Source organism: Moschus berezovskii, chromosome 6 (genome assembly GCF_049115385.1).
Source record: "Moschus berezovskii isolate FMDL1 chromosome 6, NW_MosBer_1.0, whole genome shotgun sequence".
Lineage (NCBI taxonomy): Eukaryota > Metazoa > Chordata > Mammalia > Artiodactyla > Moschidae > Moschus > Moschus berezovskii.
The window spans coordinates 71325988-71339849 of record NC_142465.1 but is presented as its reverse complement, the minus strand read 5'-3'; the positions used below and the strand labels follow the sequence as shown (position 1 = coordinate 71339849).

Sequence of the window (13862 nt, the reverse complement as noted above, 5' to 3'; positions counted from 1 at the left end):
ACCAGGAACAGTGGTTTAGCAATCTTGGGGACCACCTGCAGCCTCTGCCACACACATCCTAACCCCGTAGAAATCTCTTCCAGTTTTCCTGGTACCTGTACCTGCTTCTAAACTGAAGATCTGCCTGAGGGGAGGTTTTCTGGTTGGGAAAACATTAGCCAATACGACTGCTTTTCTGTGTCTCTTTCTACTTCTTGATTTAAATCTCTCAAATTGCTTTTCAGTATTTCTAGAACATAGATGCTGAGTTTTCCTGCCCTCCAAGAAGAGCCTTGCTCTTTCCTGAAAGCAGGACTATCTTCCTAATACTTCTCTTTCCCTTTTCCTTTGCCCATCCAACCTTCTCCACCCCAGGGTCCTATCAAGGTCTGCTCTAAGGATCAGTCAGAGAGTTGAGTGATCAAAGACTCCTTGTGCTTTTACTAAGCTGCTCTGTCAAAGCATAACTTTTAAAAAGTTAAAAACAACTGTCATATAGGTAGATAGTGAACATCTCTCAAAGATCTATAAACTCTGGAGTAAGGGAATCAATAACGTGGCAAGGACAGTGCAAAGGAAGATATAAGAGACGAAAACATATATGGTCATTGAAAAATGGGATGCTAGAATGAGATTACAAAGATTGGCACACATGGTTAATGTCCTATAAAACAATAAAGTCCCAACCACGAGTGTTTTCTATGGGACAGAAGTCATTTGCAACTTGATCATAAAATGTTTTGCAACTTACTAATCTTCTGTAAGGGCTTCCCCGGTGGCTCAGCGATAAATAGTCTGCCTGCAATTCCAGAGACACAGGTTTGATCCCTGGGTCAGGAAGATCCCATGGAGGAGGGCATGGCAACCTCCTCCAATATTCTTGACTGAAGAATCCCATGGAAGAGAGGAACCTGGCAGGCTACATTCCGTAGGGTTGCAAACAGTCAGACGTGACTGAAGTGACTTGGCACGTGTGCAGTCTTTCTATAAGTCAACCCTACTGAAGCAAAATCATACTGTTCAACACCCCAAGTAAAAAAATTGCTGAGATTAAGGCAAGAGATTCCAGGTGGACTGCGGGTGATGTTACAACTTTGCATCCTGTAGACTTCTCACCATCTTCCCATCCACTATGCCTCTCTTCCGCCTCCCCCTACCACTCCTTCACCAACAATATATTTTCCTGTCAAAACATACTTGGTTACATGCAGTGCAACCAAAAATTGCTGCTATTAGCTTAATTGAGACAGGATGATTATAAATAAATTGTATGCAGTCCTACCGAAATTGCTGCTATTAGTCTAAATTGAGATGGGATGATTAGTCATCACCAACTGTAGCTTAATTCAGAGTGTCTTCTGCGTGGTCACAGAGCCCTGCCACCTGGCAGCCCAGGGGATGCAAGGCTAAATGCTTGAGAGGTGGGCTTCAAGGCTGTAGATCTCTTTTGCTGGTAACAGAACAAAAGTCTGTACTGCTTAGTTGGCAGAGTTCCTTTGTACGTTGATAATGAACTTCTTAGAAACTTGAAGTTGGAAAAGACCAGAGTTAGAAAACTTCCCATATAGAAAATCTTTATAAAATAATAGTATACATAATTATATAAATAACATATAATAGTATATAAAATATTATGCAATATAAAATATAATAATATTATATTTGGATGTGTTGATATAGCTCACTGTATCATCTTCTGTCCATTCCCATAATGATTTGAGATGGGTTTTTAATATTATTTTACTTTTTTTCTAATTATAAATGGGGTAGAGATAAATTGGGCTTCCCCAGTGGCTCAGCAGTAAAGAATTTGCCTGCAATGTAGGAGACTCCCGGAGAAGGCAATGGCAAGCCACTGCAGTACTCTTGCCTAGAAGATCCCATGGATGGAGGAGCCTGGTAGGCTGCAGTCCATGGGGTCGCTACAAGTCAGACATGACTGAGCGACTTCACTTTCACTTTTCACTTTCACACATTGGAGAAGGAAATGGCAACCCACTCCAGTGTTCTTGCCTGGAGAATCCCAGGGATGGGGGAGCCTGGCGGGCTTCCGTCTATGGGGTCACACAGAGTCGGACACGACTGGAGTGACTTAGCAGCAGCAGTAGCAGCAGTAGGAGACTCTGGTTCAATCCCTGGGTCAGGAAGATCCCCTGGAGAAGGGCATGGCAACCCACTCCAGTGTTCTTGCATCGTGAATCCTGTGGACAGAGGAGCCTGGTAGGCTATAGCCCATATGGTTGCAAAGAGTTGGACACAACTGAAGAGACTGAGCGTGCATGCCAAGATAAATTTTCAAGTTGGGATTAACATATGTTGTTGTTGTTTAGTCACTACATTGTGTCCAACTCTTTTGTGATGACCTCTCTCTTTTGTGACTATAGCCTGCCAATCTCCTCTGTCCATGTGATTTCCCAGGCAACTGGAATGGGTTGCCATTTCCTTCTCCATGGGATCTTCCTGACCCAATGATTGAACCTGTGTCTCCTGCATTGGCAGGCAGATTCTTTACCACTGAGCCACCAGAGATTGACATATACATACTGCTATATATAAAATAGATAACTAACAAGGACCTACTATATAGCACAGAGAGCTATACTTAATATTTTGCAATAACCTGTAAGGGGAAAATCTGAAAAAGATACATGTATATATATGTATTCAGTTATACATATATATAAATGTATAACTGAATCACTTTGCCGTATACCTGACATTAACATGATAATGTAAATCAATTGTACTTCAAATAAATAAATAAAAATGAAAAAATAAAATAAACCCAACTGCAAAAAAAAAAGAGGAGGGAAAATGAAACCCACAATCACAGTTTAAAAAAAATACTGTGTATTTTTACACATTAAAAATACATTTAGAAGTCTAAATGGCATGGAAGAATAAGAGTTCCCATTTCACACCATTGATTGGATTTGGGTGTATTTATTCTATCATTGTTTTTATTCTATTTAAATAATCCCTCTGACATAGCTGCTACCTACTGGAGATTCAATTTTATGTTAAGCTTTTTTTTTTTTATTGGTGGAAAAACGTTTAAACTACCTAGACAAAATACATTGAAGGTAAAAGTAAAATGAGCCAAATGGTAAGAGAAATTGTCATGGGCATCCCATTCTGGAGACAGCATAATAAAGTGGAAATCCACTGAATAAGCGAATTTGAATTCTTCACTCCTCTCCCTGGGTAACTATTTCAGATCTCAAACCACATCTCACCACCTGGCTAGGACCAGAAAGCCCAAGTGGAGGTGTTTTTTCTGCAGTTAAGGGCCCCTCAGCAAATGGCTCTATGGGCTTCACTTTCTGTGTATCTACATCAAAATATAAAAATAGATATTCTCCAAGGCAACTTTACAAGTACAAATGCTATGCTTTGTATTTAGGGACTGAGAAAAGCCATGACCATTAAATACGACTTGTAGTGAGGATGACTGTAAGTCAAGCATTAATGACTGACAAAGATTAAGGTTAAATTTTGAGTCTTTAAGTTTGGAGATGTGTTCTTCATTTAGCCCAGGAGACAGGTTCCTCAAAGTGTTTGTTAGCGCTGCTTGGAAATAAAATGATAGAGTCCAACTTTCTTTAATTTATTTTTGGACACACCACAGGGCATGTGGGATTTTCCCTGACCAGGGACTGAGCCCACGGCCCCTGCACTGAAAGTAAGGAGTCTTCACCAGAGCACTGCCAGGGAAGTCCAGCAGTGTCCAGTTTTCTTACTGTATTGTCCCAAAGCAATTTACTTTCATCCAGAAGAACTGGGTCCAGCAGTAGTTTTAAGTTTTCAGATTCCTAAGCTTTCCTGCCTGTAGTTAATAATTTAAAATCATTCCGTGCTTGAGGGAAAACACTATAGTTATGCATTGTAATAACTATGTTATGGAATCTTTTCTAAGCTGAATAATTGCTTAGTTTGAGATTTAGTTTTGGAGTAAAAAACTAAATAATATGGAAATTTTGCTTTATTTTTTCAGTGTGAAACATTTAGATTTTTCTTTTTTTCAAAAATTATAAATATCCTAGGAAACAAACTAGGGAACTCCCTTCTCCCCTTCCTCCCTCTCCCCCTCTGTTTATCCCTCCCTCCCCCTTATCCTTTTCTTCCTTCTCTGTTTTAACAAGTGTTGGTGGTTCTTTCCATATGCCAACCAGACTCTATATGCTATGGATACTCAGGTGAAACTACATTGTATACATGGACCCCTGGTTCTTTGGAATTACTGGTGGAGTTGGGTTTTATAAAACAAATGAACACAATAACCAACCAACCAATCAAGTGAAGCAGAAAACAATATCTGAAAGTCAGGGAATACTTATCCTTTAAAAAGAGTCTTTAAATATTACTCTCCATGGCAGAAACCTTTGTTGTTGATTCATTAATGCCTTGGTTTGGAGGGATGGTGGCACACAGAAATTGCAAGCTAAAGTGATGGATGGTATGGTTTATTGGTAGGTGCTTGCAGGGAACAAAGCAAGGTTCTAGAGTGATGACACTGGTATCTTGTTTAACTAAAATACAGATTACAATCAAATTTTTTTTGGAAAATTGTCTTTTTTCTAGCTTTTTTGAAATATAATTGACATACAGTATCATATAAGTTTGGACTTACAACATGATGATTTGATATGTGTGCATATTGTAAAATGATTGTCATATGTGATTACTATATATATTATAATATGATTACCATATGTAAGGTCAGTTAACACCTCTATCTTCTCACATAATTACCATTCTTTTCCTGTGGTGAAAACATTTAAGATCTACTCTCTTATCAACTTTCAAGTATAAAGAGTAGTATTTTAACTATAGTCATCATCCGGTACGTTGGATCCCTAGACCTTGTTCATCTTGTAACTTGAAGTTTGACCCTTTAACCAACATCTCCCTGTTTCTCCCACTCTCCATCCTCTGGCAACCACCAATCTACTTTCTGCCTACGAATTTGGCCTTTTTAGATTCCACATATAAGTGATGTCATACAGTACTTGGTCTTTCTCTAACTTATTTCACTTAGTAAAATGCTCTCAAGGTCCACCCATGTTGTCAGAAGGTTTTTCCTTCTCTTTTATGGATGAATAATATCCCATTGTATATATGTACCACATTTTCTTTATCCATTTATCTGTCAGTGAACACTTAGTTTATTTCTGTATCTTGACTGTTTAAATGGGGATGCAGTGGACATGGAGGTGCAGGTACCTCTCTAAGAATGATTTTATTTCCTTTGGATATATACGTAGAGGTAGGATTGCTGGATCATATGGTAGTTCTATTTTTAATTTTTCGAGGAACCTTCGTACTGTTTTCCAATGTAGTTATACCAATTTACATTCCCATCAATAATACACAAAGGGTTCCTTTTCTCCACATTCTTGCCAACACTCATCTTTTTGATAATAGCTATTCTAACAGATAGGAAGTGATAGCTCATTGTGATTTTAGTTTCATCTTACTGATGATTAGTGATGTTGAGCATCTCTTCATGTACCTGTTGGCCATTTGTATGTCTTCTTTGGGAAAATGCCTGTTCTGATCCTCTGCCTATTTTTAAAAAAGACAATTTGATTTTTATCTATTGAGTTGTTTGAGTTTCTTGTATATTTTGGATATTAATTCCTTAGCTGATGGAGAGTTTGCAAATATTTTCTCCTATTTTTATTGATTGCCTTTTCATTTGGTTAATTGTTCCTTTTGCTGTGCAGAAGCTTTTCTGTTTGATGTAGTCCCACTAATTTACTTTTGCTTTTGTTGCTTGTGCTTTTGGTGTCATATTCAAAAATTCATTTTCTAGGCCAAGATCAAGGAGCAATCCTGAGAAAGAACAAAGCTAGAGGAATTACATGCCCTGATTTCAAGCTATATTACAAAGCTATAGCAATCAAAATATTTTGGTATGGGCATAAAAACAGACAGATGATCTAATGGGACAGATTAAGAGCCTGATAATAGACTCATGCACGTATAGTCAACTAGTGTTTGATAAGGGAGTGAAGAATACTCAATGGGGAAAGGATAGTCTCTTCCATAGATGGCATTGGGAAAACTGGATATTCATATGCAAAAGAATGAAATTAGACCCCTGTCTTATACCACTCAAAAAATAAACTTGAAATGCACTAAATTAAGACCTGAAATGATAAAACTCCCAGAAGAAAACATAAGGAAAATGTCCTTTTAACCAATTGGGATCATCTCCAACCCTAGGATGTGACCTCCCCGAACCTCCAACACTGAAAGACACACTTGACCTCTTTTCACTCAGAAATGTTTACAAATTGTTGGGGAAAGGCTGCCTGCAAGTCAGCCTCAGAGGATAAACTAGTATCATCTTTTTTATGCCCTGGGGCAGAACCTTAGTTAGTCAGGCCCCTGCCAAGTTGTAAAGGTTGATATTTCCTGAAATGAAGTGAAAAGAGTATGGCCTGAGTGATTCAAATCCTAACTTTATCTTTACTGGACTGCTCTTCTCTGAACCACTGTTTATTCTGGAAAGAAGGGATCATCACACTGGTTTACCTTACATGTTTCTTGTGAGAGTTATAAGCTCCTAGCATGCACAGACTGGCACATAATAGACACTGAATAAATGGTATTTTTCAAAATTGCAATATCAGTAAACATTTACCTGCTAGTCTATTAAGAAGTTTGGAGGCAGAGCTGGACTCATACCATTGGTCAGGAGTTGAGTGGCTATTGTATATCTTCTTCATAGACATTTATCCTAAGAACTCTGCCTAATTTAACACATTTATAGATTAGAAATGCTATAGATGAAATTTCTTTAAAACCCAGACACCATTTGCACTTAGGAATCCCAAGGCAGAGCTCACATTGAATTGAAAGTGTGGCTAGTAATGTGTCACTCATGATATCTTGTGGGACAATTTATGCTCAGATTAACTGAGACTTTATTTTCAGAGTGTAATCAGAGGAAGGCGAGATGAAGTGTCAGTGGTCAAAGGCCCTCATTCAGAGCATGTGTAGATAGGCCAGGTTTCAAAGCCTGAAGAAATCAAGTGTCTCCTTTCTTCCTAGGGATTTAAAGATCCTGTATACCGAGCAAGACGGAAGCAATTCGCTGACATTGCCTACAACTATAGACAGTAAGTCTGTTCTGCATGTTGGTGGGGGATGGGGAGAAGACCATACTCTCCTTTGCCCAAAGTTAGAAAGTACCAGCTTGGAGAATTCTTCCCTCTGTGTATGTTTGTGTATGTTTAAGCCATCCCTTTAATAACACGCATTAAAAAAGTCACCATGAGATAAAACAATATTACCCCCTGTACCAGGGCCCAGCTCTCTCCCAAGCTTTGTTGTGTAATTACGCAGTAACGTCTGACATAATTATAAAAGGCCTCAGTCCTGAATAAAAGAGCCTCTGGTGTTTCTGCATTAAACCAGGAAAAAGGAGAAAGAAGTATTTACATTCAAGAAGGAGTTGGCTGCTTTACTGAATTAGTGAATCATTGGAGGTTTCAGGAGAGCCAAGCCTCAGGGTTCTACTTTTATCTGATCTGACCCAGATGTGAAGGGCAATTTTAGAATGAGTTTATTTTTTCTTTCTGGGATTCCGCCAGATTTTAGCCAGAGGAAAATGCAAATATCAAATGTTATTTGGGAAGAGATTTGTTTTGCTATTTTGAGTTCTTGGGAACTACAGAAATGCTCCTGTGAGAAGCTTAGTGTTTGGGGACCTGAGCTGCATTCCTGAGTTAAGGGTGTGAGAAAAGGCATGCTTGAGAAGAAACATACAGGGTTTAGAACATGAGGTGATGGGACTTTAACAGCTTTGCTAGAATATGGGGGAGATAAAGGAGATGCTAATGCTCTGTGCACGGAATAAAAATGACCTTCACAAGGGAAAGGCTTCCAGAGAAAATGAGAAAATTCCTTTATCTGAATGCATCCTGGCAGTAGAAGGATCCAGAACAGTGCTGACCTTAGTCATGTCTGGACCCAGCTGGACTTTGGCTTGTGGCAAGCAGGAATCACAGAATGTGGTGACCTCTCTCCCCTGTCCCCATCATGGCCCCAGCATGGTCAGGTGGACACATCAGGCACAGGCAAGAGTCCTTCAGACAGTCAATAATAATAGGTCACTTTTAATCTCCTTGCTATGTCTGGGGCTTTGCTAAATGCTTAATGTACATAATTTCATTTAGTCTTAATAATAACTCCCCAGTTTTCAGATGGAAAAACTAAAGCTTTAGAACAGCCCAGTAAATAACTTGCCAAAGTCATAGAACTGGAAGGTGGCAGAGCCTGGTTTTGAACTCAGGCTTTTTTAACCACAAAGTCATTCTCAGCCACTTCCTTGAGTGTCTGGGGACTCTCCAAATCAGGAGACCACACTTTTCCAGATGTCCCAGGAGCTGCTTATGGTGTGCATTCACTCCTTCTTGGCTGTTGGGACTTGAGGGGTTCAAACCACCTCTTTTCCATAAAAATATACCTGGTGAAGAAGTGTGGAATTGGTTGAATGCCTCATGATTCTGGATGGTCATGAGTTAAATTGGCTACTGAAAACCATCCAGAGATGGCTGGTACTCAAAGGCACACCAGATATTTTCAGGCAGTTTTACACCTCATGTTCAGTTCAGTTCAGTTCAGTTCAGTTCATTTCAGTCGCTCAGTCGTGTCTGACTCTTTGTGACCTCATGAACCACAGCACGCCAGACCTCCCTGTCCACCACCAATGGCCAGAGTCTACCCAAACCCATGTCCAATGAGTCGGTGATGTAATCCAACCATCCTTCATCATCCCCTTCTCTTCCTGCCCTCAATCTTTCCCAGCATCAGGGGCTTTTCAAATGAGTCAGCTCTTCGCATCAGGTGGCCAAAGTATTGGAGTTTCAGCTTCAACATCAGTCCTTCCAATGAACACCCAGGACTGATCTCCTTTAGGATGGATTGGTTGGATCTCCTTGCAGTCCAAGGGACTCTCAAGAGTCTTCTCCAACACCACAGTTCAAAAGCATGAATTCTTCGATGCTCAGCTTTCTTCACAGTCCAACTCTCACATCCATACATGACCACAGGAAAAACCATAACCTTGACTAGATGGACCTTTGTTGACAAAGTAATGTCTCTGCTTTTTAATATGCTGTCTAGATTGGTCATAACTTTCCTTCCAAGGAGTAAGTGTCTTTTAATTTCATGGCTGCAGTCACCATCTGCAGTGATTCTGGAGCCCAAAAATAAAGTCAGCCTCTGTTTCTACTGTTTCCCCATCTATTTGCCGTGAAGTGATGGGACCGGATGCCATGATCTTAGTTTTCTGAATGTTGAGCTTTAAGCCAACTTTTTTACTGTCCTCTGTCACTTTCATCAAGAGGCTCTTTAGTTCTTCACTTTCTGCCATGAGGGTGGTGTCATCTGCATATCTGAGGTTATTGATATTTCTTCCAGTGATCTTGATTCCAGCTTGTGCTTCTTCCAGCCCAGCGTTCCTCATGATGTACTCTGCATAGAAGTTAAATAAGCAGGGTGACAATATACAACCTTGACGTACACCTTTTCCTATTTGAAACCAGTCTGTTGTCCCATGTCCAGTTCTGTTGCTTCCTGACCTGCATTCAGGTTTCTCAAGAGGCAGGTCAGGTGGTCTGGTATTTGCATCTCCTTCAGAATTTTCCACAGTTTATTGTGATCCACACAGTCAAAGGCTTTGGCATAGTCAATAAAGCAGGAGTAGGTTTTTTTCTGGAACTCTCTTGCTTTTTCAATGATCCATCGGATGTTGACAATTTAATCTCTGGTTCCTCTGCCTTTGTAAAACCAGTCTGAACATCTGGAAGCTCAGGATTCACGTATTGCTGAAGCCTGGCTTGGAGAATTTTGAGCATGACTTTACTAGAGTGTGAGATAAGTACAATTGTGCAGTAGTTTGAGCATTCTTTGGCATTGCCTTTCTTTGGAATTTAAATGAAAACTGACCTTTTCCAGTCCTGTGGCCACTGCTGAATTTTCCAAATTTGCTGACATACCGAGTGCAGCACTTTCACAGCATCATCTTTTAGGATTTAGTGAAGTGAAATGCACTTCATGGAGTGAATTACCTCATGCAGTGAAGTGAAATTAAGACACTTGCTCTTTGGAAGAAAATATATGACAAACCTAGACAACATATTAAAAGGTAGAGACATTGTTTAACGGACAAATTCCGTCTAATCAAAGCTGTCGTTTTTCCAGTAGTCAAGTATGGATGTGAGAGTTGGACCGTAAAGAAAGCTGAGCACTGAAGAACTGATGCTTCTGAACTGCAGTGTTGGAGAAGACTCTTGAAAGTCTCTTGGATGGCAAGGAGATCAAACCAGTCAATAATAAAGGAAATCAGTCCTGAATATTCATTGGAAGGACTGATGCTGAAGCTGAAACTCCAATACTTTGGAAAAGACCCTGATGCTGGGAAAGATTAAAGGCAGGAGGAGAAGGGGATGACAGAGGATGAGATGGTTGGACGGCATCACTGACTGGATGGACAGGAGTTTGAGCAAGTGCTGGGAATTGGTTATGGACAGGGAAATCTGGCATGCTCCAGTCCATGGGGTCGCAAAAAGTTGGACATGACTGAGTGACTGAACTGAATAGTGAAGTGAAAGTCACTCAGTCTTATCCAACTCTTTGTGACCCATGAACCTGCCAGGCTCCTCTGTTCATGGAATTCTCCAGGCAAGAATGCTGGAGTGGTTTGCCATTCCCTTCTCCAGGGGATCTTCCCAACCCAAGGATCAAACCCAGGATTCCCACATTGCAGGCAGCTGAGGTGTCAGAGAATCACCTTGTATAGATGAACCTCAGATGGTTATGTGATGCACTGAAGGGGGTATGTCTCATTAGGGACTGAACTTGTCCTCCAATTTAAAGCCTGTTTCTGACCTCATCTCCGCTCGTCTCTTTTGAACTTCTGATGCTGTTTTCCATCCCTTCCTTCTTTGCTTTTGTCTTTTATCTCAGCATCTGTTACAGTTGATTCTCATTCTTTGAAGGTTACTTACTTACATTGATTTGAGACCCCCGCAAACACAGGGCATTTCCACACTCATCCCCAGATACACGCAGAGCAAGGAAAAATGTGAGTCTCCTGATGCATCATTTCCCAACTGAGGTCAAACAAGGCAACACTGCCTTCTTGTCTCGGCTTTTCTACTGTAAACAAGTGTTTCTTTTGCGGTCTCTTTAGAGCCATGCTTGTTGACTTTTTGTTCTTTTGGTTGGTAATTTTGTTGTTTAAAATGGCCCTCCAGCATAGAGCTGAAATTCTGTCTCGTGGTCTTGAGTACAGGATGGCTCTGACATGCCTAATGGGGAAAATGTGTGTTCGATATGCTTCCTTCAGGCCTGGGCTGTAGTGCTCCTGGCTGTGAGTTCAGTGTGAATGAATCAACTATATACATTAAGTAAGGTGTCTTTAAACAAAGCCACATGCAAGACAAGGTTGGGATTATGAGTTGAAAATGTGATCTGGGTCCTGCATTTCGCGTAGGAGCAGCAGTTCAGTGTTCACATACTCAGAGTTCACAGTGTCTTGATGGAGCAGAACTGCTGTCAGTAAGGAGAATAAACTCTGTTCTACTCTCTGCAGGTTTCCCTCCTCTTCCTCTTTCAGGCTTCATCTCAGTCTCCTCTGGCCTCCTCCTCCTACCCCAGAAATCATCATGCCTTTCAAGGCCCATTTGGGACCTTCTTCCTTGGGCTCTGCCAGCCTCCATGCCAACAGCCCCACATTCTGGCCTCTAGCACCTTCCCAATCATCCTTCCACATGGAGGTCAAAATCCTGCCCCTTGAGTCATAGACTCACAGGATCAGTTGATCCAGTGTGTTTACTCTGTTCCAGAACACATGCCAAGAGCAAGACCAACAAACTCCATATCCTCTGGGGATTATTGAGAAAGACAATGACAAAAAGAACAATAAATGCAATCGGTATGACCAAAGTCAAAACACGGGTGTCACGAGGCCATATAATTAGGAACTTTAATTCTGACTGGAGGGTATTGGTTAGAAGAAGTGACATTTAGACTGAGAACTAAAGATGGAGTAGGAGTTTATCAGCCCAGGAGAATGAAGAAAGTGAACGGGAATGCAGGTATGGTTAGAAACAGGGCTTTTGTTGTAAGATGTATATTTGGGTCCAGAACTGAATTACTGGAGGCAGTCAGGAAGCAGCTACACCCTGTTAGCAACCTCTTCTTGCCCCATCCACCAAGTGATGCTCTGGCTCCTCCTTAAGAATATTTAGCAAAAGTCTTAAAACATCAGTTTGAAGAGGCACTGTCAAATTACTCTTGTGTTTAGGGGCACCAAATTATTTGCCTTGGTAATGATTACATGTATGGGGACTTGGTGTAAAATAAGACTGGGTGAGGAAGCTGATACTTTCCTGGGCTATAGGTGCTGGGCTATCTTAAATGCCATCTTTGGTTGGTGGAATAATTCAAAACCAGTATCTTCTCCTTAAAATATGTTGTTTTTTTTTTTTTGGAGGAGAGATCCCAATTGACTGAAATCATATTTCAAGCTAAATTGATACTTTTCATTTCAAGCCAAAGTAATACTTTCCCTCAAATATCCTGGTTTATTTTACTTCATGAGATCATTCAGTTCAGTTCAGTTCAGTCACTCAGTCGTGTCCCGACTCTTTGTGACCCCATGAATCACAGCACGCCAGGCCTCCCTGTCCATCACCAACTCCCGGAGTTCACTCAAACTCACCTCCATCGAGTCAGTGATGTCATCCAGCCATCTCATTCTCTGTGGTCCCCTTCTCCTCCTGTCCCCAATCTCTCCCAGCATCAGAGTCTTTTCCAGTGAGTCCACTCTTCGCATGAGGTGGCGAAAGTATTGGAGTTTCAGCTTTAGCATCAGTCCTTTCAATGAACATCCAGGACTGATCTCCTTTACAATGCACTAGTTGGATCTCCTTGCAGTCCAAGGGACTCTCAAGAGTCTTCTCCAACACCACAGTTCAAAAGCATCAATTCTTCGGCGATCAGCTTTCTTCACAGTCCAACTCTCGTGTTCCCATAACATCATGGGTGTTCAATAAATATTTGTTGAATGAATGCACGAACCTAGGAGACCCTATGACAGTAAAGATTCAAAGTACCAAGTCAAAGATGGCGCTGGGGATTGTGTCTAGAACCACTTAGAAGGCAGCTGCTGCAGAATTTGATTATGTTTCCAGGGTGGGGCTTAGACTTTAGAATTTTATCAAAGAATATGCTAAATGGACTATAAGAATTTTTATATTTTAGCCACAACTGAACTGAAACAAAAAGGGTGTTTTATTGGCTCATACAAGTGCAAAGTGTAAAGGGAATAGCTGAGGTAGATCTAGGAGTCCGCATCTCATTCTCCTTCCTTCCCCCTGACTCTGGTGTCCTCTGTAGTGACCTTGCTCTGAGGCACTGGCCTCCTCTCTCTCAGAAGTGGACCCAACACCTCTAGGCTGACACCACAATCTGGCCAGAGGTTCTATCTCTTTTCAACAGAATCAACAAAAGTTCTTTAACTGAGTCTCATTGGCTCTGATCAGGAAATGGGCCCATCTCTCAGCCAATCACTGTGGCCAGGGAAATGAGACACTCTAATTGGCCAGGCCTGGTCACATGTCCCCTCTGAAGGTAGGAGGGGTGGAATCTCCTCTTACTTGAACCTGCAGACTCAGAGGGAAGAAGGGTTCTTTACTGGAAGGATGGGAATGTGTATGGAACCCTGGAATAGCAAATGTCAACCAAGGGGATATCTCATTGCCTAGTATGTTACAATCTCTTGAAAATGTGTTGCTGCTATAGCAGAGACTTTGCTTTCTAAATGAGAATCTGTTATGATGATAATTTCCAACTATCCAATGGTA

General features: G+C 41.0%; 1 protein-coding gene across 1 annotated transcript in view; it reads left to right on the top strand.

The window, feature by feature from the left end:
* The window catches only part of PAH (phenylalanine hydroxylase), an 84693-nt gene that overhangs the window by 47606 nt on the left and 23225 nt on the right, over positions 1-13862 (top strand). Inside the window, exon 5 of the mRNA XM_055396355.2 lies at positions 7039-7106. Within this exon, the coding sequence (XP_055252330.2) occupies positions 7039-7106 (68 nt within the window). The remainder of the gene's footprint in view (positions 1-7038; positions 7107-13862) is intronic.